Source organism: Gopherus evgoodei, chromosome 2 (genome assembly GCF_007399415.2).
Source record: "Gopherus evgoodei ecotype Sinaloan lineage chromosome 2, rGopEvg1_v1.p, whole genome shotgun sequence".
Lineage (NCBI taxonomy): Eukaryota > Metazoa > Chordata > Testudines > Testudinidae > Gopherus > Gopherus evgoodei.
In genome coordinates, this window is record NC_044323.1 from 65,227,208 (window position 1) to 65,254,476 (window position 27,269).

General features: G+C 40.4%; 1 protein-coding gene across 1 annotated transcript in view; it reads left to right on the forward strand.

Moving 5' to 3' along the window:
• Positions 1 to 27,269, forward strand: part of CHN2 (chimerin 2) — a 207,454-nt gene that overhangs the window by 157,886 nt on the left and 22,299 nt on the right. Inside the window, 5 exon segments of the mRNA XM_030550857.1 lie at positions 3,361 to 3,438; positions 15,539 to 15,623; positions 18,009 to 18,084; positions 18,086 to 18,180; positions 20,109 to 20,186. Of these exon segments, the coding sequence (XP_030406717.1) occupies positions 3,361 to 3,438; positions 15,539 to 15,623; positions 18,009 to 18,084; positions 18,086 to 18,180; positions 20,109 to 20,186 (412 nt within the window).

Below are 27,269 nucleotides of genomic sequence, written 5' to 3' on the forward strand. Positions count from 1 at the left end.
TTTTAAAAAGAAAGGGTGGCGGGAATGAATAAAATGAATTGCTTTTGAACTCTTGGACTGCATTGGGGCATGGGGAAGGAATGGTGCATCAAGGTTCATTACTTTGAGAACAGTTCAGCTTGTTTGATTTTGCTGCTATTTGTCCTTTAAGTAGGGGGGAGGGGAAAATTTGTGTCCCATAGTATTGTGCCCTGAATCAGATCAGTTTTCAGCATCCTTTGTTAGATATTGAATCTAGTGTGGCTTCATATGATCAAGCCTGTTAAGAGAATGCATTTACTGTGCACCTGCCTCTTATACAAATACCTGTAAACACATACCTGACAAAGGCATCAGTATGGTGATAAAGCAACCTAGTGGATGAATACGATTTCAAATACAATAAATAACAAATACTGATCTGCCCTAGACATACACATGAACTGGATTATCTTGGTTCTCCTTCTTTAAGTCAATTAGTTTAAACAATCCTATGAGAACTGCCCGTATTTCCATTAGATACTATGTCTGTCCTTAAGATGACATGTAATATTTTAAAAGTAAAGTAATGTATGTATTTTAAAAGTAAAATATGTAGCTATTTTAAGATATACACTATATCATCATAATCCTGTAGTTTGAGTGTCACATCCACAATGTTATGTAAAAATAATCTTATATAATGGGATTTTTATCAGTCCAGTGGCATCAATGCAAATGCTAAAGTATTATGAGGAAGCTGACCTCTCTGACCTTGATTCAGTCACGCTGGATATCAGAGAGGAACTATTTCATGTTTACGTTGAGGGTTCATAGCTAGGTAAGTGTTTTGAAAAAATGTCCAAACTTAGTTACTGGATTATGATTTTCTCTGTCAAAGTAACAGATAAATTTGAATTGATTTGAAGCTGAAGTGCTGAAATAATATGCTGATGTTTAGGACAAAAGCCTTGAAGTGATGTGTTGATGTCCTAAGCTTTCTTTCCTAAGGGCCTTATCCTGCTCCCATTGACATCTATCCCTCTGAGGAGATCACTGTTATCCTCATTGAATGGGAGCAAGAACAGGTTTTAAATGAGTGTTAACATGATTCCCTGAAGTAGATGCTGAAGATAGTTGGGACAGGTATAACATTCCTCTGGATCTAAGCCTCTAATGTCTGCTGGGGCTAGATACATGCATCAAATTGTACATCCTGTCCTAAAACACTAAATGTCTGATTAAGAGCTGATCCACCGGAGAAGATTTTTTTGCGCTCAAAACTCTGATTTCTGATCTGGCAGTGAACAGTATGTATTAATTGAAGGATGTACAGAACAGCACCAGACAACACCTCAGGGCTGAGCAATATCAATGCAGCATGTTTAGAACTCCCTGCTGATCAGGGAGTTCTAAACAAAGCGGCAGCGCTTTGAAGTTTCGAGTGTGGTCCCAGCGCTGCACGTACTCTATATCCTCTACGGGTGTAGCTTGCAGCGCTGGGAGCCGTGCTCCCAGCGCTGGGAGCCACTGTTTACACTGAGGCTTTACAGCGCTGTATCCTGCAGCGCTCGGGGGGTGTTTTTTTCACACCCCTGAGCGCGAAAGTTGCAGTGCTGTAAAGTGCCAGTGTAGCCATGGCCTCACTACCAAGGCTTCTAAATCTGATAGGGGGGGGGGAGAGAGAGAGTTATGCTGCCAATTACGTGGAAAAGAAAGGGAAGAGAAGTACATTCAGGACAGAAACAACTACATCATGTCACATTTGAAAAGCTGATTTTGCAGGTTACAGAACTTGTTAAATGCCCTAAGTAGGGCACTGTATGAAATTACACAGCCTCATCTTACTGATGGTTGACCATCTGTCCCTGAGGGCTTTCATACCAGGATAGCATAATTTTTACTGAGAGCATGTAAACTATGTGGTGGTATTGTTTTAAGTCAGTAAATTAGATGAACCCCCTAGGATGTCTAAGGGATTGGGGTGTGGGTAGAGCCAAAGGAAGAAACAGCTTCACAAATTAACAAAAGTTAAGTCCGTTTAAATCATTTAATTTGCTTTTGTCTTTGGGTTCAAGTATGGAAAAGAATAGGCATACAGGCAGAAACAAAAGGTGGCAGGGATATACTCGTCAGTTTCAGAGGCAACTCTCCTGGAAATATTGTCCACCCCTGTAGTACCTTCCCTCTGAGCATGTCAAGCACATTACAGACACTAGAGAATGAAGCCTCACAATATCCCTGTGAGGTGGGTAACTATTATCCTCATTGTACTGATAGAGAAACAGAAATGAAAAGATTGTGACCTGCCCAAGGTCATTCAGAAGGCTGTGGCAGAGATGGGATTAGATTCCCTGTACTAGGCTTTAACCACGTTATCCTTTCTCCCAAACATATATACTACAGAAACTAGAGTGGGGAAACAGCTGGACTGGTGCCACTTAGGCCCCAGACCTGCCATCCGATCTGTGCAGGATGCACCCCTTGCATCTCTGCAGAGCTCCGTTGTCTTCCATGGGCCTCTGCACGCGCTAAGGGTCTCCCTGTGTGATCAGATTGAATGGCTGGGGGCTTAGTTTCCAAATTTTACTGAATGTGATCTAATTGCTCTCTGCTAAGTGGACCCCAGCAAAATGCATGCCACAGAAATGCTATTAATCTTTGGAGTGCTACTGGGTTTTTCACTTGCACAGGATATGAAAAAGAAGAGATTTTAGCCCTGCAAGATTAAACAATCATCAGGGTTTAAAGGGTTTAATCCATTGGTGTTCAGACCAGAATGGCTCATAAATCTCCAGGTCTGAGTGTAATTGGATGCAGCATCAGAGACATTTTTTTTAAAACATGCTACCAACTAGAAGTGATTTTTCCTTTGAAATTTCTTGTGGCATGAGGCCATAAAGCTGTCTCCCTGCCTGTATTTCTTCAGTGTCTCGCTGGATACCATTGCTGCAGGGGAGGGGGAGTTTTGTTCAGTACATGAATTCTGACTATTGTTTCAGGCACACGTCTGCCTTAAGAAATAGCACAAAACAGGCCGTTACTTATTCAGATGCAGAAGCTCCTTCCATCACACAAGACAGCCCATTCAAGTCACATGCCAGAGGTCTCTGCAGAATGGGCTGCAGCTGCTTCAAATCTGCTGTCTAACATTAGAAGCAGTTGGACAAACCTGAGTACAGTAAGCCTCCCAGCCTCAGAGGAAGACAGGGAAAAGATCTGGGATCCAAGCACTATGTTCTCTGAGGATCTGTGGCTTGAAAATGAGAAAAATTGTGCTGTTGTTCACAAGTCTAAGCGGGGAAGGAAACGTCAAGAGCTGCTGGCAGTGGCATTGGGGGTTAAGGCAGGAGTAAAGGGGCACTGTTGTGGCAACCTCTGAAACTCTTTGCCTATTCACAGATCACCTCTTTGGTCAGAAGAGCAGCTTTAACTCAAAATGACAACCATTTCAACTATGAAAAAGCACACAATTTTAAGGTAAGAACAGCTTTGGAATGCTTCTGGTTTAAAGATTTGTAAAACCACTGAGATTATATATTTCCATGTAACTCTTTATGCCACATCCAAGAATAGTATTTCAGAAAGTAGTTTTCTTTCTGTGTTAAGATCCATTGGTTGTATAATTCTTAACACATGCTGACAGGGCTGTTTAATATGAGTAACAATCTCCTCTCTCTCAGAGCACAAGCAAAGTCAAGAACCTACTGGATCCTGCAAAATTACAGATTTATATTAGCTCCTTAGACCCAGATGTTTTATTTATTTCATGAAAATGATACTTCAGATTGGTCATCTTAATCTTAAAATGTCAGTTTTGATAATAAAAATCTCACTTCTGAAAATCTAGATTTTTTAGTGGGGTGCAAGTGCCATTTTAACAATACACATTTGTGCTATTTCTGTTTGCACAAAATTATGAAAGTCCCAGTACCTACTAACAATAAACAAAGTGTTGTGGTGGTATTGTCTGATATCTTTTGTTCATGCACCGTATGCCAAGGAAATGCTCTTGGAGCTATTGGATATAGGCTTGTGCTTGCTTGTCAGACTAAAATGCATAGCTATACAAACTCAGGGATGCTTAAACAGATTGTCTTGTTGCTGGCTTATAGATACAAAATCAGATTCTTTTTTCAATCACAACGTCAGGAATGCTGTGTGCACTGGGGAAGTGACTCAGTCTTTGAAACTAAGCTCCCAGTCATATTGCTCTAACATCTTTTGCCAGAAGGACTGAGTAGTTCCAAAGTATGCCAATCCCCAGTTATCATGGTCAGAACTGTCAAAAAGTGGTTTGCTGGTAATTGAGAGTGGATACAAAGTGTCTGAAGGGAATGAAAAGGAGATAAGAGAAGAGACAAGCATTATACTCCCTTAATTCCTCTATTTTCTTAATGCTCCCAGGGAATGATAATCTAGGTCATTGTCAGAATAATTTGACTCATTATCAGAAATAGTATTTTATCATGCTGACTTCTGGCCTTTTAATAAAAGGGAAATTAATGTTAATTAAAATTATTTAGCAAGTATGCTTTTCTCTTTGTTTTTCTATTATGTGTTTCCCTTAAGAAATTCAATGTCTGTGCTGGTTGGAATTCATCAATAATTCAGTATTCATGAGTAAAACTTTATATTCAACATTTTTTCTCCTTGCCATTCCCTCTCCTTAACCCAGCACCCACATAAAAGTCAATATTTATCTCACTGCTAAATACTGAAAGAAATAAGAGAAATATTCTATCCTTTTTTCTTGATTAAAGAATCTTTTATGCTTTCTGGTTTTAGCCTCATTATCATTTAAATATGAAACTGTTTTAGGTTAACTAGAATATTTTCTCATGAGTGGGACTTTTTTCCACTTTGACCTATACATTCTTTCCTTTCCTCTTCAAAATTCCCCTTGTTTTGGCTTTGATTTATAACTGGAAATGTGCCCAGCAACACTGGTTTTGCACAATCTAGCTGTTATACACCCTTTATTACTTTCTGTTCGAAAAGAGTCAAGTTTAGCTGGTAAATCACATTATTTTAAAATATTTAAATGCATTGCTTGAAAACAATTTTAGATAATTATTTTAACCTATAAACAAAATATTAGGGCTGTCTCATAGACTCATAGACTCTAGGACTGGAAGGGACCTCGAGAGGTCATCGAGTCAGTCCCCTGCCCTCATGGCAGGACCAAATACTGTCTAGACCATCCCTAATAGATATTTATCTAACCTACTCTTAAATATCTCCAGAGATGGAGATTCCACAACTTCCCTAGGCAATCTATTCCAGTGTTTAACTACCCTGACAGTTAGGAACTTTTTCCTAATGTCCAACCTGAATCTCCCTTGCTGCAATTTAAGTCCATTGCTTCTTGTTCTATCATTGGAGGCTAAGGTGAACAAGTTTTCTCCCTCCTCCTGATGACACCCTTTTAGATACCTGAAAACTGCTATCATATCCCCTCTCAGTCTTCTCTTTTCCAAACTAAACAAACCCAATTCCTTCAGCCTTCCTTCATAGGTCATGTTCTCAAGACCTTTAATCATTCTTGTTGCTCTTCTCTGGACCCTCTCCAATTTTTCCACATCTTTCTTGAAATGCGGTGCCCAGAACTGGACACAATTAAGCAATTAAAAAATATTGTGATTAATTGTGCTGTTAAACAATAATAGAATAACATTTATTTAAATATTTTTGATGTTTTCTACATTTTCAAATATATTGATTTCAATTACAACACAGAATACAAAGTGTACAGTGATCACTTTATATCTATTTTTTATTACAAATACTCACACTGTAAAAAACAAAAGAAATCATATTTTTCAATTCACCTAATACAAGTATTCTACTGCAATCTCTTTATTATGAAAGTTGAACTTACAAATGTAGAATTATGTACAAAAACTGCATTCAAAAATAAACAATGTATAACTTTAGAGTCTACAAGTCCTCTGAGTCTTGCTTCAGACAAACAAGTTTAGTTACAATTTGCAGGAGATAATGCTGCCCAGTTCTGGTTTACAGTGTCACCTGAAACTGAGAACAGGCATTAGCATGGCACTGTTGTAGCTGGCATCACAAAACATTTACGTGCCACACGTGTTAAAGATTAAGATGTCCCTTCATGCTTCAACCACCATTCCAGAGGACGTAGGCACCAACTTTCTCTGGCGCGGGCAGGTGCTCATGCTCCTAATCCTGCCCTGACTCCACCCTTTCCCTGCCCCTGCCCCACCCCCATTCCAACCTCTTCCCCAAAGTCCCTGCCCCAACTCTGCCCTTCCGTGCCCCATTGAACTCCTTCCCCAAATCCCCACCCCAGCCCCGCCTCTTCCCCGATCACACCGCATTCCCCCTCCTCCCTGCTCCTTCCAGGCTCGTGAACAGCTGTTTCACGATACAAGCGCCAGGAGCTAGGGGGAAGAAGCGGGCGTGCAGCATGCTCAGGGAGTAGGCAGAGGTGAGCTGGGCCTGGGGGCAGACGGGGAGCTGCTGGTGGGTGCTGAGCACCCACCAATTTTCCCCATGGGTGCTCCAGCCTCGGAGCACGCATGGAGTCAGAGGACATGAGTCCATGCTGATGATGTATTCTGCTCGATAATGATCCAAAGCAGAACAGACCGACGCATACTAATTTTCATCAGATGCCACCAGCAGAAGGTTGATTTTGGTTTTTGGTGGTTTGGGTTCTGTAATTTCCATATCTGAGTGTTTTTAAGACTCTTTAAGACTTTTGAAAGCATGCTCCACACCTCATCCCTCTCAGATTTGAATGGCTCTTCAGATTCTTAAACCTTGGGTTGGGTGCTGTAGCTGTCATTAGAAATCTCACATTGGTACCTTCTCTGTGTTATGTCAAATCTGTTGGGAAAGGGTTCTTAAAACAAACATGTGCTGGGTCATCATCCAAGACTGCTATAGCATGAAATATATGGCAGAATGCAGGTAAAACAGAACAGGAGACATACAATCCTCCCCCAAGGAGTTCAGTCACAAATTTAATTAATGCATTTTTTTTTAATGAGCATCATCAGCATGGAAGCATATCCGGTATGGTGGCTAGCAGATGAAGGGTCATACGAATGTTTAGCATATCTGGGACGTAAATACCTTGCAAAACCGGCTACAAAATTACCCTATGAATGCCTGTTCTCACTTTCAGGTGAGGTTGTAAATAAGAAGCAGGCACCAGTATCTCCCATAAATGTAAACAAACTTGTTTATCTTAGGGATCAGCTGAACAAGAAGTAGGACTGAGTGGACTTGTAGGCTCTAAAGTTTTACATTTTTTTTCCAGGGCCGCCCAGAGGGGGGGCGAGTGGGGCAATTTGTCCCGGGCCCCGCAGGGGCCCCCATGAAAGTTTTTTGGGGCTCTTGGAGCAGGGTCCTTCACTTGCTCCAGGTCTTCAGCGACAATTCAGCAGCAGGGAGTCCTTCTGCTCTGGGACCCGCCGCCAAAGTGCCCCGAAGACCCGCGGCAGGGTGTCCTTTCACCCCAGGACCCGCCGCTGAAGTGCCAGGTCTTTGGCGGCAATTCGATGACTCGGGGCCCCCTGCTGCCGAAGACCCCAGGCCCCCTGAATCCTCTGGGCGGCCCTGTTGTTTTCTGAGTGCAGTTATGTAACAAAAATAATCTACATTTGTAAGTTACGCTTTCACAAAAAAGAGATTGCACTACAGTACTTGTATGAGGTGACTTGAAAAATACAATTTATTTTACCATTTTTACAGTGCAAATATTTGTAATAAAAAATATAATATAAAGTGAGCACTGTACACTTTGTATTCTGTGTTGTAACAGAAATCAATATATTTGAAAATGTAGAAAACATCCAAAAATATTTAATAAATTTCAATTGGTATTCTATTATATAACAGTGCAATTAATCATGATTAATTTTTAAATCACAATTAATTTTTTTGAGTTAATCACGTGAATTAACTGCAATTAATCGACAGCCCTGCAAAATATGAATTTTAAGAAAGAAACATTTTTTAAATAAAATGTAACCTAGAAAGCTAGGTCACTTTGAAGTGTTACGTTTACTTAACAACACAATATTACTCACCACTCAAAATCTACAGTCTTCTATAGGATGATACTAAGACGCACATAGTGGCTAAAAAAATCGTGAACAATGTGCTAATAGTGGAATATTTAAATTAAACAGTCAACCATTTTAAGTTTTAAATCTATTGACACGTTCACAAAAAAGTTTAGTAATACAAAACAGAGAAAATTGTTGGAGGGTTTTTGAAGCTTAAGTCCTAGTTGTCATAGACATGTACACAATACTAATATGGGACTGTGGAACCTAAGTAAAATATAATGGGCTATTTCATAGGATGCAAAGAGGTGTTTTGCCCTTTTTTATTTTACTGAACACTTAAAATGTATTGTACTATATATTTTGCTGTATATGGACAGGGATTTCATGACAGAGTCCCTCAGAATGTTTGGCATGTGTTATTGTCAATAAATGCACAAAAAAATCTTTACCTTGGCACATTTAAACCTCTTGGGATGACGAGTCTTTAAAAAAAAAAGGCTATATATTTGGTCTAAATGATTAGAAATATTGTGTAACAAAGTAAAACTGGCAGAAAGAGAACAAGTGAAAAAAAGAGAGAGGTACAAAATTCAGAGCCAGATCTAGACCACCTTGTGCCCTTTTAAAAAGGCACACCTGAAACACTGATGTGGATCCATCTTTTCTGATTTTAACTCTTCATCTCCCAAAGTTTAAGGTGTTCAAGCCAAATAATTAACTAAAAGGATCTAGGATGTGTTTTGCATGTTTAACATCCATGTTGAATTTTAAATCGCTATATGAGGGGGGTTGGTATTAAAGTTACAGCCTGTCGTGCACTTTGTATTTGAATAATATTGTGAGGAAGGTCATGCCAGATGCTAGTGGATATATGTGTATATATAGTGGTGGAGGGAGTGGAAAAGAGCAAAACCAGACTTTCTGTCTTTGCCTCATCAAAGTAACTGCACGAGCAAGGGGATCACTCCTCCTTAGTGGCCTTGGAGAGGCACAATTGACCCTGCACAGGTTGGGGAAAATTTAGAACCAAGACCCTGCCCTCCTACTCGTAGGCCAGCAAAACTGGCCTGCTGTGGGGAGCTCGCTGCACTATACAGAAGGATGGTTTAGCATGCACATCCTTTCTTTGCTCCCTGCAGTTCCTCAAGGTATCGCAGGCACAATCTTTTCCAGAACTTGCCTTGGAGCAGTGCACCTTTGTAATGCCAGTGTGGAGTAGTGTAAAAAGCAGACAATCTAACCCTGTATTAGAGCAAACTGTTGAAGTCCTTCCCATGACCATTCTTTTTGGTCCTAAACTATGACAGCAAACATCCTATATTTTTTTGGAAATGGCTGAACAGTTTACGTTGTATCAGACTAGTGTTCAGAAACTGAAATTAAAAATGGAGTAGATTCATTATCTAGCACATCTGGGAGTGGAGAGGACTTGTATATCAATAAAGAAAGTAAGTCCTTGAGGCCAGGTCTTGATGGACAAAAAGGTGCTTTCTTCAATTGCATTAGCTCATTTGAGTTAGCTTAACGTAATTGGAAAGTTCCCTTAACTCTCATTAAGGTCCTGATCCTGTAAATACTCATACAAGTGGTTAACTTCACTACCTTGAGTAGTCCCATTAACTTCAACAGCACTACTCATGGTAGTAAAGTTAAGCAGGTACGTAAATATTTACAGAATTGAAGTCTAAGGGCAAGGCTACACTGGAGTTGGAGGTGTAACTTCCAATTTGGGTAGACGTACGGATGCTAGTTTTGATCAAGCTAGCATGTTAAAAATTGAAATGTCTCTGCAGCAGCATGAATGGCAGGAGTGCAATCCTACCCTGAAACCTGGGTATTATTTGAGCAACTAGCCCATCTTGCTGCCCATATCACCATGGCTATGCTGCTATATTTAGCACACTAGCTCGTTCAAAGCTAGTGCACGTATGTCTACGCAAGCTGGAAATGATACCTCCAGCTCCACTATAGACATACTCTAAACACAGGCTAACACCTTTTAAAATGTTTCCACTCCTTGTGATATCGACTCAGGAAGGAGTTAACTCAATTGAGCTAACATAACTGAAGAAAACATACTTTTTATCCATTGAGACGTGGCCTGAGCTAGTCAAGTCACAGCAAATGGGGAATGGCATATATTCTAGAGTTGCCTTTTACAAAACACATCTCACTTTTTATAACAGAAATTAACGTAGGACCAGATTCTGCCCTCACTTATTATTACACTACACAGTCCTCTGTATTTCCCATTACCACAGATTTCAAGTGGTATCGTGCCCGATTCTACATTGATAGTAATGTTTGTTGAACCCTCTTCCAGCACAGAGTCCCAGGACCATCAATGGGGACCAAAGGAGATACCTCGAGACAACAGCATGCAGTTTATTGTTGTATCAGGGCCCAATGCAGGACAGAATTTGGCCCATTATTTTGTAGAACTTTAGAAGTGACCTCAGTGTTCATTGCAACATATAAAATTTAGTGAGCAGTAAGGGTTTTAATTATGGCATGTACACTCAATGTTTTTTTAATGTCTTTTTTTTTAATTGCACCTTTGTGAGAAGTGGCATTTTCATTGTCCCAAAACAAAACGGATTCAATTCTGTTCCCACTGAAGCCAATGGGAGTTCTGCTATTGATTTCAAAGGGATTCAGTTCAGGCCCCAGAGCTGAGGTAAAATGTTCCTGCTTTCAACTGAAAGTCTGAAAATCTCTTCTTCTCTTTTGATACGAAAGGAAAAAAGCCTCAAAACCAGGTTAGATAACCAAAAAATTATCTGAAAGCAGCTCTGCATATTTCATATGAAGAGCACACGTGTCTGCCCAAGGCAGTTCTTCATTTGCTGCTGTAGTATTGTTTTTTAATGGATTCACTCTGTGGCTTTGGTGAAATCACTTAACTTTTCTGCCTTATTTTCCTCATCTGTGAAATAGAATACCTACCTCACAGTGATATTGCAACTATTAATGGCTGTGTAAAGCATTGTATACATGCAGATTCTCAGAGAAAGATGGAAGGGACATTAAAGAGACAGTATGGAAGCAATGGTAGTAGAGAGGTGAAAGTAAAGGAAACAGAGAAGAGCATCACTAGTGAAGACAAAATGGAATGTGTGTGTGTGTGTGTGTGTGTGTGTGTGTGTGTGTGTGTGTGTGTGTGTGTGTGTGAGAGAGAGAGAGATTAATATGAAGAAGAAACTCCTTTTCAGTGAAAGAACTGGAGAGAAAGAAAAACACAAAAGAAAGGAGATATAAATATGGAAAACGAAAGGAGATGGCATGGAGATGAATAGAGTGAGTCAGACAGTGGGAGAAGGGAATAAGCAGGAAAACACATTTTTAGACTAACATTTTGTTGAACTATCTCACAAACAACTCATATCTCTGGACAGTAAGTTTGGAGCAAAGGGATGGGATTTTGAGCACTTACACAATATTAAGTCCCCTGCAGTCTACAGCTAAATAGTGGTAGGAAAAGACAAGAAAAACGTTTACCAGAATGTACATCAGACCCCTTCATTATTGGGGTGAGCAGGGGATATTAACCCCAAAACCTCAGCTAACATCGAGAATTGACCCTTACCGTTTCTTTTTAAAGGTTGGGAGTTTGCAAGGACAAGCAGCTCAACACTAACTCAACAGTCCAAAAATCTGAAAGGGGGCAGGGAGACTCGGAAAGTTATCTTGATAACTTCAAGAAGCCTATGCCCAATTCAGCAGATAGTGGTGTGATCATAGGAACATGGGTACATGACCAAAAATATCATCCTATCTCAAAATACTATGACTGCCTCAGAACCTTTGCACAGTATAAAATAGCTCCGGGCTCAGTTCTGCAGTCGTTTCTCAGGCAAAACTCTCATTTACTGTGACCTTTACTTTCAGCATCAGCCTTAAGAGTCGGTCTGAGCTGAAGTGTTATTTTTAAGAATACAGACCCTTCTTTTTTATTGACATTGAAAGTAATGGTCAGCCAAACTGCAGACACAGTTCAGATATGTATCTTCAATTACATTAATGCTTATCCAAATTTCCTGAAATTTCATCTAAAAATCTCAAAAGACCATGCTTTTTACTTGTGAGATAGCAGTGTTTCTCTGTTTCAGCTGGACCAGAAATGCTGCAAGACCAGCCTTTCTCATGTAATTTCAGCCAAAACATGGAGATGTGAAAGTAACATTAAATAAATAAATTTAACTGAAATTTTGGGGCATCAAAATCAATGGTAGATGAGGGTGCTGAGCAGCTCTCGCTGAAAATAATAATGACCACTTCCCATTTGTGCAAGAAAAGACCAGCTACCAACTTCTAAATACTCTACAGCAGGGGTAAGCAACCTATGGCACGCATGTCGAAGGCAGCACACAGGCTGATTTTCAATGGTACTCACACTGCCTGGGTCCTGGCCACCGGTGTGGGGGCTCTGCATTTTACTTTAATTTTAAAGGAAGCTTCTTAAACATTTTAAAAACCTTATTTACTTTACATACAACAATAGTTGAGTTATATATTATCGACTTATAGAAAGAGACCTTCTAAAACCGTTAAAATGTATTACTGGCACACGAAACCTTAAATTAGAGTGAATAAATGAAGACTCAGCACACCACTTCTGAAAGGTTGCCGACCCCTGCTCTACAGTGTGATCAGTTAAATGATACCTTTATGTGAAGTGAACAAGCAGGCCTTAAATAGCATAGAAACTGTGGTGCAGTTTTAATAATGCTGAACAACCTTTTACAATCATCTTTCATAGAAGATTAGCTTTGTAACACTTTGTGAAGCAAGAGATACTGAGACTCTAAAGATTAGCGATATCCCTCAGACAATTTCATGCTCATAGTTAAATGTAAGTGCAGACCCACACATTATAGTTAATATCTAAAATTGGTAGCACTGCAGTCATAGATAATTGTGTCTTCAATTTTGTACCCACAACATTATGTTGGAGGCCACATTTTAAAATTTAAGCCTAAAACTCCAAGAGCAAGATTCTCAGCTAATGTAAATCAGTGTCAATGAAGCTATACTGTTTGCACCAGCTGGGGATCTAGCTTTAAATTCATGTTAGCTGATCCCTGTAAGACAACCTTTGAATTGAGCAAGAAGCGATAGAAACACACACATACCAGCAAGGCTTACTACAAATAAGTGTTTCCTATTAGTATATGTTTTAGTGAAAGCTAATACATTTCAGAAGTACAATTTGAGTTGGTCAGATGTTCCAGTTTAAGCATTTTAGTACCAAAAGAGATGGAAAAATTAGCATTGCTTTAAGCTTAATAACGATTGCTTTACAGCTGCAATTAGTTACATAATTATTGACTACATGGATAATTAGGAGTAATTTGTTGTCAAGCTATGCTAAGTGAAAATGTAGTTTTTAATCATCAAGCTAGAAAGATAGTAAGATATTTAAAAATACTTCATTTTGCCAAGGAATAGCAATGTTGTTATCAATCAATACAAACTCGTTTCAGAAAAAAGTAAAGTGAAACAGGAAAATGTCGGGGGGAAGCATTAGTTTGGTTTATTAATTAATACATGTTTTCCAAGACAAATGGATGGAAATATTTGAATATGTTTGTAGCTGTTCATAGAATCATAGAATATCAGGGTTGGAAGAGACCTCAGGAGGTCATCTATCCAACCCCCTGCCCAAAGCAGGACCAATTCACAACTAAATCAAGTTCTGTTACCACTGAACTTGAGAGCAAATGGTGCAATACTATTGAAGCCTTTAGTTACACAAGGTATTGATTTTAGGGTGACCAGAGAGCAAATGTGAAAAATCGGGACGGGTGGGGTAATAGGAGCCTATATAAGAAAAGACCCAAAAATCAGGACTGTCTCTATAAAATCGGGACATCCACCCTGATTGATTTGGTCAAGACAGTTAGTAAAATCTATAACGTATGTTGTATTTTTATGCAATTTTGTTTGGTATTATTTTCAGACAGAGAGCTCTGATTTCATAATAACATGACAAATCTTTGCATTGCATGAGCTGTGATTTCTTGATGCAATACACTAATGCAAAAGGCAATAATGCTGTGAGTGGTGCTGTAGACATAGCAGGGCTATGATATTAGCAAGCTGTCTGCTTGATTGAAAATTGTGTATCATTTATTTGGAAAAGGGCAATAACTGCACTTTCCCCAACTAAATATACTTTATTAAAAATTAAAATAAGAAACTTTTTCCCCAGCCAGTAGTGACCTTTCAACAAAGTACCCAGGGAATTTAAAAAAAAAAAAAAAAAAAGAAAAGGAAAGGAAAGGATTAGTCAACAGAGAGGAAGCATTAGCAGTCTCAGTGTGCACAGTTTATGTTTTGTTAAATAAAGTCTCTAGGCAGATCTAGCCCAGGCTGTGTACATTTACACAGGACTATACTTGACTATTTACCATGCTGCTCAATGAAAATTAAGTGCACGCTCTCCCAGACCAATTGCAAAGGGCTCGAAAGGTGCCAGTGTTAATTTTGCACTAGATAGCCATATTTTAAATAAGAGAAAGATCCCCCCATTATAAGTTTTTTAAAATGCAGTTGGTGAAGCAAGTGTTTTGTGCAAAAGGCAACTGAGGAAACTGTGGTCTGTCTGCTCTTTTCATGCCATTTTCCCCTTATTATACTGATGTGGGGATTGTAGTAAAATGAGAGGTGGTTTGGTAGGGGGTGTAGTTTGCCTATGTCTGTAATTGATTCAGACATGCAAAAACAAATGATTGCCCAACTTTTGCCTAGAATATCTGCACAAATTGTTCATTACTCCTTTTGATTCCCTTGGCTTTTGCTTAATTCTTTTTTTCAGATGGTGCAAATGCCTACATGATGGACCCATGCCATAATCCTATTGTACTAATACCTATGCAATATTCAAAATATTAGAACTTTGAAGCTGCATGGAGGGGTGTCAAATTTTGCCTTCAGTACCCTAATCAAGTTCCCCTGAAATCAATAACAGTTGTGAAAGCGTATTGGAAAGCAGAGTTTGGCCACAGCATGACAGCAGAGAGAATTCAGTGGAAGAAAAATCTCCCTCTCTTTCCAATGGTCTTTTGCAGAGTGGGTGAATCTCTGAAGCTTTCTGATTTTATTTTAGCTAGTCCAGTAAAAGGAATCACTACAGCTCCTTGGATTATTTTATTTTTGTCCATTTTGATAGTGGACTAAACCCAGTTACCACTTCTGCCTCTGCACTGAACTCAATGTAGGTATAGAATCATAGTGACACAAAAGAAATACATCAACTGGCAAAAAAAAAATGTTTTAAAAGTAATTTGTTTCTATGCCATACATTATCCAGTTCTGTGTTATGATAGGCCTATTGTGAGATAAGAGAACATAAAGATCAAAGCACATTTATTTTCCCAGGATTTATTTCATACAGACTTTGGAAAGAAGTGTGTACTGTATGCTGAAGACTTACTCCTACTGAGTCCTTTGTTGTTTATCTCTCTTACTTCTTCCAGCTGTCAGACCATCTGCCTCCTGATGACCCCATTTTTTTGATTGTATTACAGGTCTACACATTCCGAGGTCCACACTGGTGTGAATACTGTGCCAATTTCATGTGGGGGCTCATCGCTCAGGGAGTCAGGTGTTCAGGTAGTTTTACGCATTTAATTTATCTTGGTTTTTTCTTCTAAAAAATAAAAGGGTAAGCTCCGGGAGCGAGGAATGGGGGACAGTTTCATAAAATGAAACAAGAAATTGCTATCTAATTAGTCCAAAGTCTGAATTTGCTGTATTTTAGCCCTTTTCAAGAAGTGCTGAGCTCTATGTACACATTTTAACAATAACAATAAGGAATGGGAGTTGCAGAGGATCCAGTCCTAGTGTTAGCAGGGGAGAATAAGGGGGGAGAGGGAGAGAGATCTTTCCACTTTTCATATCTGAAGAAAAGAAAACTAGCAGTACCAGGGTTTTTTTGTTTGTTTGTTTTTTGTTTTTTACTTATCCTGATTGTTTCTGGACTCTTGTAGGGCCTTACAAGATATGTAAACATATTGGGAAGAAGATGGTGCTATATTTCCTTTGGAAAACTTGATTTTTTTTCCCTAAACAAAGGACATAGAAATATTGTCCTGTTTATTTTTCCTGCTTAGTTGGCTTAGAAGTAGAGGCATTTCTGGACATCTTTATAACAGTACGTTGGCAATGTGTATGCCCCAGTATTTTGGTTTAGGTTTTTCATCAGCATCTTGTAAATCATCTTCCTTATGGTAGTGTCAGGTTTTGTTTTATATGTTTGTACATCTTAAGAAACAAGATCTGAAGATAGCACAAAGCCAGCCTCAGCTAGACTTCATAATTCATCTTTTTTGCCACTCACTCTTGAAAAATGTCCTCCTCTGGGAAAAGATCACCTTTGACCAATAAAAATACCATATATTACTACAAACCTCAAAATATCCTACCTTGTGGAAAAGAAAAAAATGTTACCCTCATTTACAAAATAATTAATTTCCTGGTTTTTCTTTTCTTTAACCTTTTTTTCATTTGTTTGCTACATTTCTGCAATAAACCAAGAACCATTACTCCATGATTTTGTTTGATGCAGGAATGGAAATTTTTTTTGATGCATCACATGCAAATTTTGGTAACTACATTCTGCTAACCAAAATTCTCCTTCCACTTTCAGTTGAAGATAGCACTCTCTCTCACTTTCTGTCCTAACCTTATGGGTGTTACAGTGCACCAATTAACAGCAGCCGCTTGCAACCCCACATCAGACTCAATCTGAGGGGTGGGTAAAGTGACGCCACATAAAATTTGTATAGCAATTTGAGGGTCCTTTAAGATAAAAATTGATTTATAAATTTAAAGTATCAATACATGCATGGCCCACTTATTGTACTTTACTACTTCATCTTCTCTACCTACAGATGAGTCAGAGGCAAGACAAAGAGTATAAAAATGAAATAAAAAAAGGAAAATTAATAACCATTTACTGATCGGGCTATTTAATCCTCAGTGTAAATGGGTAAAAATTGACGATGTGGATCTAATGAATCTTGTTGGATTTGTTCCATTAATTTAAAATATCTAACCTACAAAAGGCTTATTTATTTAGTATGAAGCTTAACACTTTCCCGCATTAAATTACCAACATTTAACTCTAGGTAGACAAACAAGTTTTTTTTTAACCTCACATGAAATGTTTTGCAAGAAAGTTGAAAACAATAAAGGGAGTATCCTAAATGCAGCTGGCCAGATTTACTTAAATTTCACTGAACAATAATCCATTATGCAGTAGTTTCTGTCTGAAGAGACCAAATCAACTAAACTGATTCCATTAAACTTATAGAAGGTTTGATTTATTTTTTTTAGTGGCAATTTGATTTTGTTTGATTGACATTTTATAGAACATAATATTGAGATGTGTTTCAAGTAGTTCAGAGAGTTGTTTAAAATTTTAGTAGTTCAGCCAGTAATCAATATGCAAAAGGTATATTTGCCTTACCAGTGATAATATCAGGAATGTTAAGGAGCCCTGAATGATTATAGCATAAGGACTTGGTTAATAACAAGCACATTTTTGCTTTGCTCCTCTACATACACTATCAGTCAGAAGCAGAACTGTAAATTCTTTACAGTAGAAAGCAAACTTCTGTGAAAAGTACATTGGAGTGCAGTCCTTGATCCTGGCCCTGGTTTTTTCCTAACACACTTCGGGGCTGATGCAAGATAGTCATCTTCTGAGCTCTTCTCACTAACTTTTTTCAGGAATCCTCCAACCTCTTCCCTCTTCAGAATCTCAGCATTGCAGTGACCCTCTCTTCTGGGTGTTGTATGTCACCAAGTCCTATCAATGTTATTGAGTGAGTCAGCCACAGGAGTCACTAGAGAGCAATGAGAAGAGTTTTTGTGTTTGTTCTGGGTTTGTCTGAGGGCTGAGGGTTTTCCTGTTTGTTTGTATAGGCTCATGAAACCATTACTTAGCAAAACCTATCAATGGATACATTAATTCTGGCAAAACTTTATTCACAGATTGTGGGTTGAACGTACACAAACAGTGTTCCAAATATGTGCCCAATGACTGTCAACCTGATCTGAAGAGGATCAAGAGTCTACTGCTGTGACCTCACTACACTAGTGAAGGCCCACAACACACAGAGACCCATGGTTGTGGATATATGCATTCGAGAAATAGAAGCAAGAGGTTTGAATGATTTTCTTCGTTTGACTAGAGTAGAATGTCACTAGGTCTATAATACTACATTAATTGTGATCAAGGAGTAGCAGGTACACACAAAATTAAATAAACTTTGAATTACATGTTAAGTTTGGAGAAAAAATAAGCCCAAGGAAATGGAAGAGTGAACAGGAGTAGTTCTTTTAGTAAAAATTCTACTGTTTTGCATTGGCTAGTAAAGTCCAGTTCTGTCATTTCCAAATGCAAATTATTTAAATTGCTTTTTAAAAAATATATTAGCTGTCTCTTCTAGAATGCAAACTATTAATGTCATACTTTTTAAAAGGGCAAACTTTAAACTCGTTTATATGTCTTTTCACTTGATTCATTTACCTTTGACAGATGTATGGACAATATTTTCATTTCAAAGCAATCAGAGTTTAATTCCGTCCAAGTTATGAATAGTTTTAATTTTAAACTATTTCAGATCATGTGTGAGAGAATACAAAAGAAAGGAAATGGCTTATACAAAATGTGAAAGAGGAGTGCAACATTCTAGTGAAATTCACATTACATTCTGTTTCTGACTGATGAATGACATAGCCAAGCAACATGTCACAGCCAAAAAGCCAGCTTGTGATGTCTTTTACTGCACTGACATGCATTCCACATTTACAAATTACAATAACACCAAGTGTAAATGATTACAAGCTAATGATCATATATATGTTATTGGTGGCTTGCATGTGAGTTGTGCCACCTGATAAGCCATGTTTCCCCTGTTAGTCATGTTCTGCATGAAATCTCATAATGCTGAATTTTTGACCTGATAGTAATCTGCATGGCAACACACTGCTGCCAGACATGGGTATTTCAAAGCAGTGTATGGGATTTAGCCACACATCTTCCATTAAAATTAATAGAAGATCTGCAGCTAAATCCTCTGTACTGCTCTGCAAATCTCAGCCAGGATTATATCATCACTGCAAGAACAAGTGGAGAGAGAGGATGGGTTTGAGAGAGGACAGTTTTACTGAAACATAAGTATCTATAATGATAGTAAAGGACACATTAGAAAGCTATATTGCATTTGATATAGAAATATTCTTTCTTTTACAAATGTCAATTAACTCTAAATTGGTTGTCCTCTTTCATTATCAGTACCTTAACTGCTGTGAGAACTTTCAAAATCCCTCCTGTTGGGATATTGGTTTTGGTCATAATATAGGCTTAGTAGCTAAGAAAGGCTAGTAGTGTCTGTTTGTTGAGTGATCATATGGGCATGGTCACAATAAAGAACTGGTGAGTTAAAACAAATAACAGCCATGGAAGCCATTTGACTAGTTGTATCTGCTGTCTTGGACCACCCTTCTTTCCTGTAAGGATGGAAACAGTGCAAGATGATTTGTGGAGGCTAGCAGCAAACAGATCTCCAGTCAGGCAAAGAACAGTGGGAGGGATGTGGTGTGTGAAATAACAATGCATGCTGCATGTACCAGTTAAGATTGACAGCAAAATCAGAGAGCAAAAAGGGTCATAGGAAGGTAACGTTAATTGTTGGCATCGCTATAGGTCATTAAGAACACAGACATAGGGAAGGCAAAATTTAAAGCTATAGTAATTACAGACTGAAAAAAAGGAGACCAAATAAGAAGTGATCACACCATGAGCTGCCAGTATAGGCAAATTTCAGTATTTTGTAGCTGATATTTTGTATTCCCTACCAAACTAGTAAAACCTGAAAATGTAACCAACTTGTAGTCTTTAAAAATTACCTTAATTCTTCTTTAAAATATTCAGAAGTTTAAAATTATTAAAATTACTGCTCATCACATTTCATATATGGAATTATTAACATAACATAAAATAACTGTGACTAGATTTGACAAGATTGAATATTTGTTGATATATATCTGTTGATAGAAATAAAGCTAAATCAGATGTTTATCTTGCAGGTTTAAAGTCAGAGGGCCTTTACAGAGTCTCGGGGTTCACTGAACACATTGAAGATGTCAAAATGGCCTTTGATCGAGGTACAGTGTGTTTTAATATTAGATGGGTTTTCAGCTGACCTTTTGGTTTAAAGAGACACTGTTCTTACTGGTATCTCGGTGCTCAAATACCATGGTGAGGAAACTGGTCTATAAGCAGAAGCCCAAAATGTTACCTATCTTTTTTCTGATGTTATTATTTTTTACCAATTTCTGTAGCACTTTTCACATGAATAAAATCATATTTCATAGTTGGAATAAAGTAGATAAACACAAAACAAATAAATGTAGCTAGGGAGGTGAAAGGTTCAGATGATAGTGGGCTAGAGCCTTTCACCTCTAGGTTACCGCTTCAGACGGGAACATTCCTGAATGTCTGGAAGGCATCTAGCACATCGTGGATGCTACAATAATAAATAGTAATAAACAGTAATGATCTTTGTCCAGGAAGGTAGACTGCAGTTGTCATTGTGCTGAATGTTATACTCAGTGCTAAAATGGTCAAAGTGCAGTTGTCTTAATAGGTAAGCGGATTTACATCATACATGGGAATTCACAACAAGGGTCCAAAAAAACTGCAAAATCTTTAGCTAATTTTATAAAGAATGCTTACTTAAAAACCCACAGGATTCTGCAAACCACATAGGCCCTACCACTTAGCTCACAGCACTGTGTCTGTCGGTATCTGTGTGTCATAGGGAGACAAGGTGGGTGAAGTAATATCTTTTTTTGGACCAACTTCTGTCAGTGAGAGAGACAAGCTTTTGAGCTTACACAGAGCTCTTCTTCAGGTCTTCAGCTCTGTGTAAGCTTGAAAGCTTGTCTCTCTCACCAATAGAAGTTGGTCTAATGAAAGATATTACCTCACCCACCTTGTGCCTCTAATATCCTGGGACCTACAACAACACCGCATACAATGTTTGCATGCTTCCCTGGGTACCTGTCCGTGTACTGAATTGCACATGTACCCCATACCTGTGCTGAGTGTTCATATATGCTGAATGGGGAACGAGTACATGCTGTGCACAGAACATATACCTGTGTTCACACTGCCTCTTTTTTGTCTGCCACGGTAGTGCTATCGTTTCAGGGGCAGCAAAGAGTCCCGTGGCACCTTATAGACTAACAGACGTTCTGGAGCATGAGCTTTCGTGGGTGAATACCCACGATGCATCTGACGAAGTGGGTATTCACCCACGAAAGCTCATGCTCCAGAACGTCTGTTACTCTATAAGGTGCCACAGGACTCTTTGCTGCTTTTACAGATCCAGACTAACACGGCTACCCCTCTGATACTTGTTTCAGGGGCAGTAACCCAGAGTCCTGTGCATCACAGGAGACACTCTGGGAACCGCCTTGCTACGTGTTGCTGGTACTGTACTCTGCCTTCAAACATTTGGCAATGGCAGCTCTCTCTCACTTCTACCAAACTGTGTTGGAGACATGGAGCACAAGTATGACAATGTGGTTCTGCCCTTCCTCACTGGACAAATGTTCCTGTGGTGCAGTACTGGATACTGGACAGAATCGACCCATAAATTTGAGTCAGCAAAGACAGCTTACTGAGTCGGGGGGGGGTGAAGTCCAGTAGGATCCCAAGAAACAGGTGTGTTGAGTGCTGGGAGTGCAATGGTATGCCCATGGGAGGGCCACCGCTTCTGGTCCTGGAGAACCGTCATGGTGTGGTGGGATCACGTTGTTTTGGAAAGCTGGGCTGATTATTAGTGGCTGCCGCATTTCAGAATCAGGAGGCAGACCTTCATGGAATTGCACAAGAAGCTTGCACCAACTCTCCAATGTCAAATCACTTGGTTTTGGAAACCCATACCCCAGTGCAAAAGTGGGTGGGTATCACTCTTTGGAAGCTGGTAACACCTGACAGCTACAGGTTAGTTGCAGACCAATTCTGGGTTGGGAAGTCAGCTGTTGAGGCAGTGGTTGTACAGGTTTGCCAAGGTATCAACACTGTGATCTACCCACGAGTGGTTGCCAGAGCCAAAATCCCTGAAATGGTAGAGAGGCTTTCAGAGGGTGAGGTTGCCAAACTGTGCAGGGGTATCAATTGAACACATATTCCAGTACTTTGCCCACCCAAAGGGGCCAGTGACTACATGAACCACAAAGGTCATTCACTGGTTCTCCAAAGCTTAGTGGACCAGAAGGGTCAGTTCATGAATGCAAACGCTGGGCACATAGGAAAGATCCATGACACCAATGTGCGTAGACGGTCAGGGCTGTACCACAGAGGGGAAGAAAGGACTTTATTCCTCTGAAACTATGTGGTTCTATATGGTATTTCTGTGCTGACTTTTATTCTGGGGACCCCACAAACTCACTCCTACCCGTGGCTCATGGAACATCAACCTGACATCACCAACCCCAGAAAAAGGAAGTAGCTGCAAGATGGTGGTGGTATGCACCTTTGGGTGCCTGAAAGCCCCTTGGTGATGCCTGCAGACCTGTCCGGCTATCTTTGTGGCCAGCACATTTTGGATTATTGTGGCATGCTGTGCCTTGCACAATGTATGTGAGGCTAAGGGGGAATACTTCCGCAGCAAGTGGGCACAGGACAGATCTGTTGTTCAAAACCTGTACAGACAGCCAGATCCTTCCCCTGCGTGCATAGCTCCTGGTTCCCAATGAGCCAAGGGAATTAGCGATGCTATGTGCTCGTATATCATGGAACACTGAGGAGCCAGAAGACTCTGCCAAGGGATGTTAATGTGGCCCTCTGGTGCAGCTGGAAAAGCTCAACAGACCATTGCCATATACTTACATTATGAGATACCTCAGAGGGTTTCAATCCCCTGCAGTTGATGTTACTGTACTAACTAAAAGCAGACAACTGAGGAACAGCCCTCAAGGTTAATACCTTAGGCCGTGGTTTTGTGAGGCAAGCTTTAATGCAATTTAAAGGCATCATTAAGCAATGTGTTATATGTTAACTGCTCTGTATGGGATGCACTTAAGCATTGTTAATGTTATTTTTAAAAAGTTCTGCAATATTTAGGGAAGGAATTTACACATTCCTTGCAAAAAAATGTTTTTCTATCAGCTGTTATGCATGAGTACTCCCATGATTTCTAGTGGTAACTATTTGGTGTGAGGAGGGGTCTTAAATGCACTGCTCAATGTCCTATATTTTCACAGTTAATTTATTTTTGTTTCTTTTGTCTGTATTATCAATTAAGTTGTTAACAAAGCCATAAAGACATCTCAAGTGACTCCTCTTCTGTTTTTTATTCTGGCACTTTTGGACAGCAATGGTTGTTTCACAGTTTACTTCACTGTAATGAACCCTGGGTGTTTTTTTTCTTTGTTCAACATTAGGAAATTCTTGGCTAGTGGGGGCCAGGGGTGTAGGAGGGACAGAATTAATTGCATTGCTTTGGCCCCACACTTGTAGAAATCCCAGTCAAGTGCTGTGAATCCTGCTGACTCCTCCCTAATGTGTGGAAAACTTGTTGATCATACTCAGAAAGCCAGGTGCACACACAAGTGCTGTGAACAGTAACTTTTATGGACAAACATACATCAAACACAGAGCTAAAACAGTTCATAACAAGATCAAATACACAGCAACAACAGGTCAGATTCCCTCAAAGGTGGTCAAACATTAATGTCTTTGAATATGTCTCCTCCCCCTTCCCTTCTCCCTGACAAGGAGGAATGGCTTCAAAATTTGGAGGGTGGGTGGAGGGGGGAAAATGGGGATATCTTCAGTGTGAGATTTGGGGACTGTACACAAGCTGGTCTACCGGAACTGGATCAGGCTCATCGTTCCCGTCCTGAATGCTCTGGAGGGTTCCCCTCCCAAGGGGTTTCAGGTGCATGCGAAGGATGTTGTGCCAGGCATCAAGCATGTTGCTTCCTGTCAGAGGTGGTGGTGGGATTCACTGACTCAGCAGCAGCCTGGCAGGCCACAAGAGGAGGACTCAGAGAAGGAGGGGCTGCTGTTTGTTCATGCAGAGGAGCAGGTGCTACAGAAGCATGCCGCCAGCGATTGGACTATAGGTTTTCTGAGTGCATGATCCTGTTCCCTCTGCACGTACTCCCATTGCCTGTGCAACTCTCCATTTTCAGGAAAGCCTTAACTGTGCCTAAGAGCCCAATCCTTCCTTGCTCTAAGAAACTTGAACTGCTCCTGACTTCCATCTATGCCAATGAACAAGTCTTTCTGTGTCTTCCTCTCCGATCTCTATGGTGCCACTCCTGCCTTTCCACTGGAATGGCTTCTTTGTTGGCATCGGAATGTCCTGCCAAGTCAAAGACAAGGGTAACATTATATTGCATTTTTCCTTGGAAAGTAACTACATGCCCCCACATCATGCAATTGTTCTATGGAAGCCACACACTGATACATTTTAGAATCCCGGAAATGCAGCTGTTACACCCTCCTTTCTTCAGACTACTTTCGCAGCCCATTTGGAAGGAGCTGAGATTTAAAAAATGGTAAGATGCCTGCAGTACTGCTGTTAAAAGTGTTATAATGTTTACAGTGCATGGATGGACCACTTGAGGTAGCGTTTGGTTCCTTCAAGGGTAACATTACCAAGTCACTTTTCTGTTCTTTAAAGGCTGGCCATCACTTGGAGAACATAGCAATTTTTAAGAGACTGAAATGGAAAAAAGTAGTGGCTTTCCAGTCCTGTGGAGGACACCTGGCCACCTATGCCAGAGAGATGTTTCTGATAATGATGACCCATCTAAATATTACTGAGTGGTGAGGTTTAGCTACAAAGTTGGACCAAGCACATTTGCCCTGCTATTAAACATGAAGAACCATCTTGAATTTCTGCTACACCAAAAATTTACTGAATTATGCTTACAGGACTGGGTGTCAATTCAAGAGAAAATGGACTGTATTCTATGCTAGCAGATGGAGTTGCCATGGAAGAGGAACAGAGAACCACAGAAAACATCCACCCACCCCTTAATCCCCTCTGCGTCGGAAGAAAGTCCAGCCCCTGTGTCTAGTGAACAGCATTGAAAGGGACAGAGAAACAGAGAGTGATTCCAGAAGTGTATTTTCTTCCCTAAACTTTTGGATTAACACCACAAGTCAATCACCTCTCTGCTGCTAAGGAGCTAACCACTGGAGTGGATGCTTCACGCACCCTTGCTTCTCCTGGCTTCTGCAGAGCAGCTCAGCATGGGGAGAGGCTAGACACCAGGGACTGGGAATGGTACAAAGCATTTGAAGTAGTCACAGGGAGAATGGACTGCTCAGAGGGAGAATGGACTGATGTTCCTCAGACAACTGAACAGTTTCCTTTGTCTTCCCAGACGTACACAAGGCCTGCACACAAGGAACTAAGCACCCACATCCCCCTTCCATTTGGCTCCCATTCATAAGAGGAAGGAAAGATGGGATATGAGGTGGGAGATGAATGATGTTGGGTCATTGTACAACCATACATGTCATGAAACTGTTCCTTCCCCACTTGGGGCCTTTTAGCATTCAGCTTCCCCCTTCTTTTCCCCTGTTTTGAGCAGCACAGGGACGATTGCTGCCAGTGGTGGCCAAGAAATGCTCAGACACAAGGGCACAGGGATTGCTTGGTAATATCCTGTTATGGCTTCTGCTAAATGCTTTATAGTGGTTCACGGGATTTCGATAAAATCATTGGTTTAAAACTGTGTGCTGCTCTGGGACCATTTTAGGGTGAGGGGGGGGTTGGGATGAGGCATGTGTCACCAGAGCAAGAGGGGATATTATCAGAAAGGGTGAGGGTCCATTGTAAAATGTACCAATGTCAGATTCTGGGGTCCTCAGGCTTCTTGGTGGAGGGGCTTCTTCAACCAGGACTGCCCAGTAGAGGTGCAGAATCACATGCTCCTCTTCCTCTGTGTCTCTTGGGGCTTCCTCTGGGAATTCCTCTGAGATCATAGAATCGGGTTGGAAGGGACCTCAGGAGGTCATCTAGTCCAACCCCCTGCTTCAAGCAGGACCAATCCCCAGATTTTTACCCCAGTTCCCTTAATGGCCCCCTCAGGGATTGAACTCACAACCCTGGGTTTAGTAGGCCAATGCTCAAACCCCTGAGCTATCCCTCCCCCCTACCTCCTCACCCTGCCTATCATCAGTGTCATCTGACGATGAGGCCAGCAGGATTGAGGAGGGGCTCATGAGTCCATTCAGGCTCTGTACTTGCAATCCTGGAAAGCTCCCAGTCCAGCTCATCGTAGCATGGGTATGTGCTAGGTCCACTCCTGGAGCAATTGCTGGAGTCCTTCACCCTCCAGTACAAGAGCCTGGTGTGCTTCATGTGCACCTGGCACTGAGATGGAATCCAGTGAATGCCTGCCATCTCCAGCCTCTGTGAAATCTCCTGGTACAGGTGAGTGTTCCTGCCAGCTGCTCCAAGCATGTGATGAGCACCCAGGTGTGCTCCAGAGATCAGGCAGTTGCTGTCAAACCACGACCACCTGTACTGATCAATCCATTTTAGCAGAAAACTGTTCTGTGGGAGTCAGGATAGGTTGCTGCTACTACTACTGGCAAGTGGTTTTCGGGGACCTTTATACTTTCCACTAAGGGTCATGCAGCAAAATGATAAGTGCACTGTGGGAATGACCCTGGAGTACTATTGTTACTCATGTCCTGGTATACGTCCCTTGCCCCTGTCTACGCTACACTGTAGAACAAGTACAGGGTCATGCCACACTGGAGGTGCTTACATCCCACACCCCTCATGCGTGCTAGCTTTCATGCACTAGACTGTCCATCAGGAATGTTCCTCAGGGTTTCAGATGTGGACAATAGGGGGGTTATGGCACAAAAATACACATTTATCTGTGTTCAGTCTCAAGTGTAGATGCCCCTACATACACACACAAAATGCAGCTTTCCTTGTATACCTAGCATCTTACCATATTTGTGAGAGGATATTTCCTTTCTTTCCTTGTGTATGAGATATCATCCTAATCCTCTCCCATCTATGGTATTTCCCTCCTGCTTTGTTTCTTCAAATATTTTTGCATTTTATACTGTTTTTTTCCTTTAAAAAAACAAACATTTTAAATGGGGTAGATCACATTATCTTAGAAATACTTTGTATCTGAAGTTTTCCTTGTTTGGAAGAAAATTCCTGTAACGGCTATACTAGCTAAGGAAAACTAACC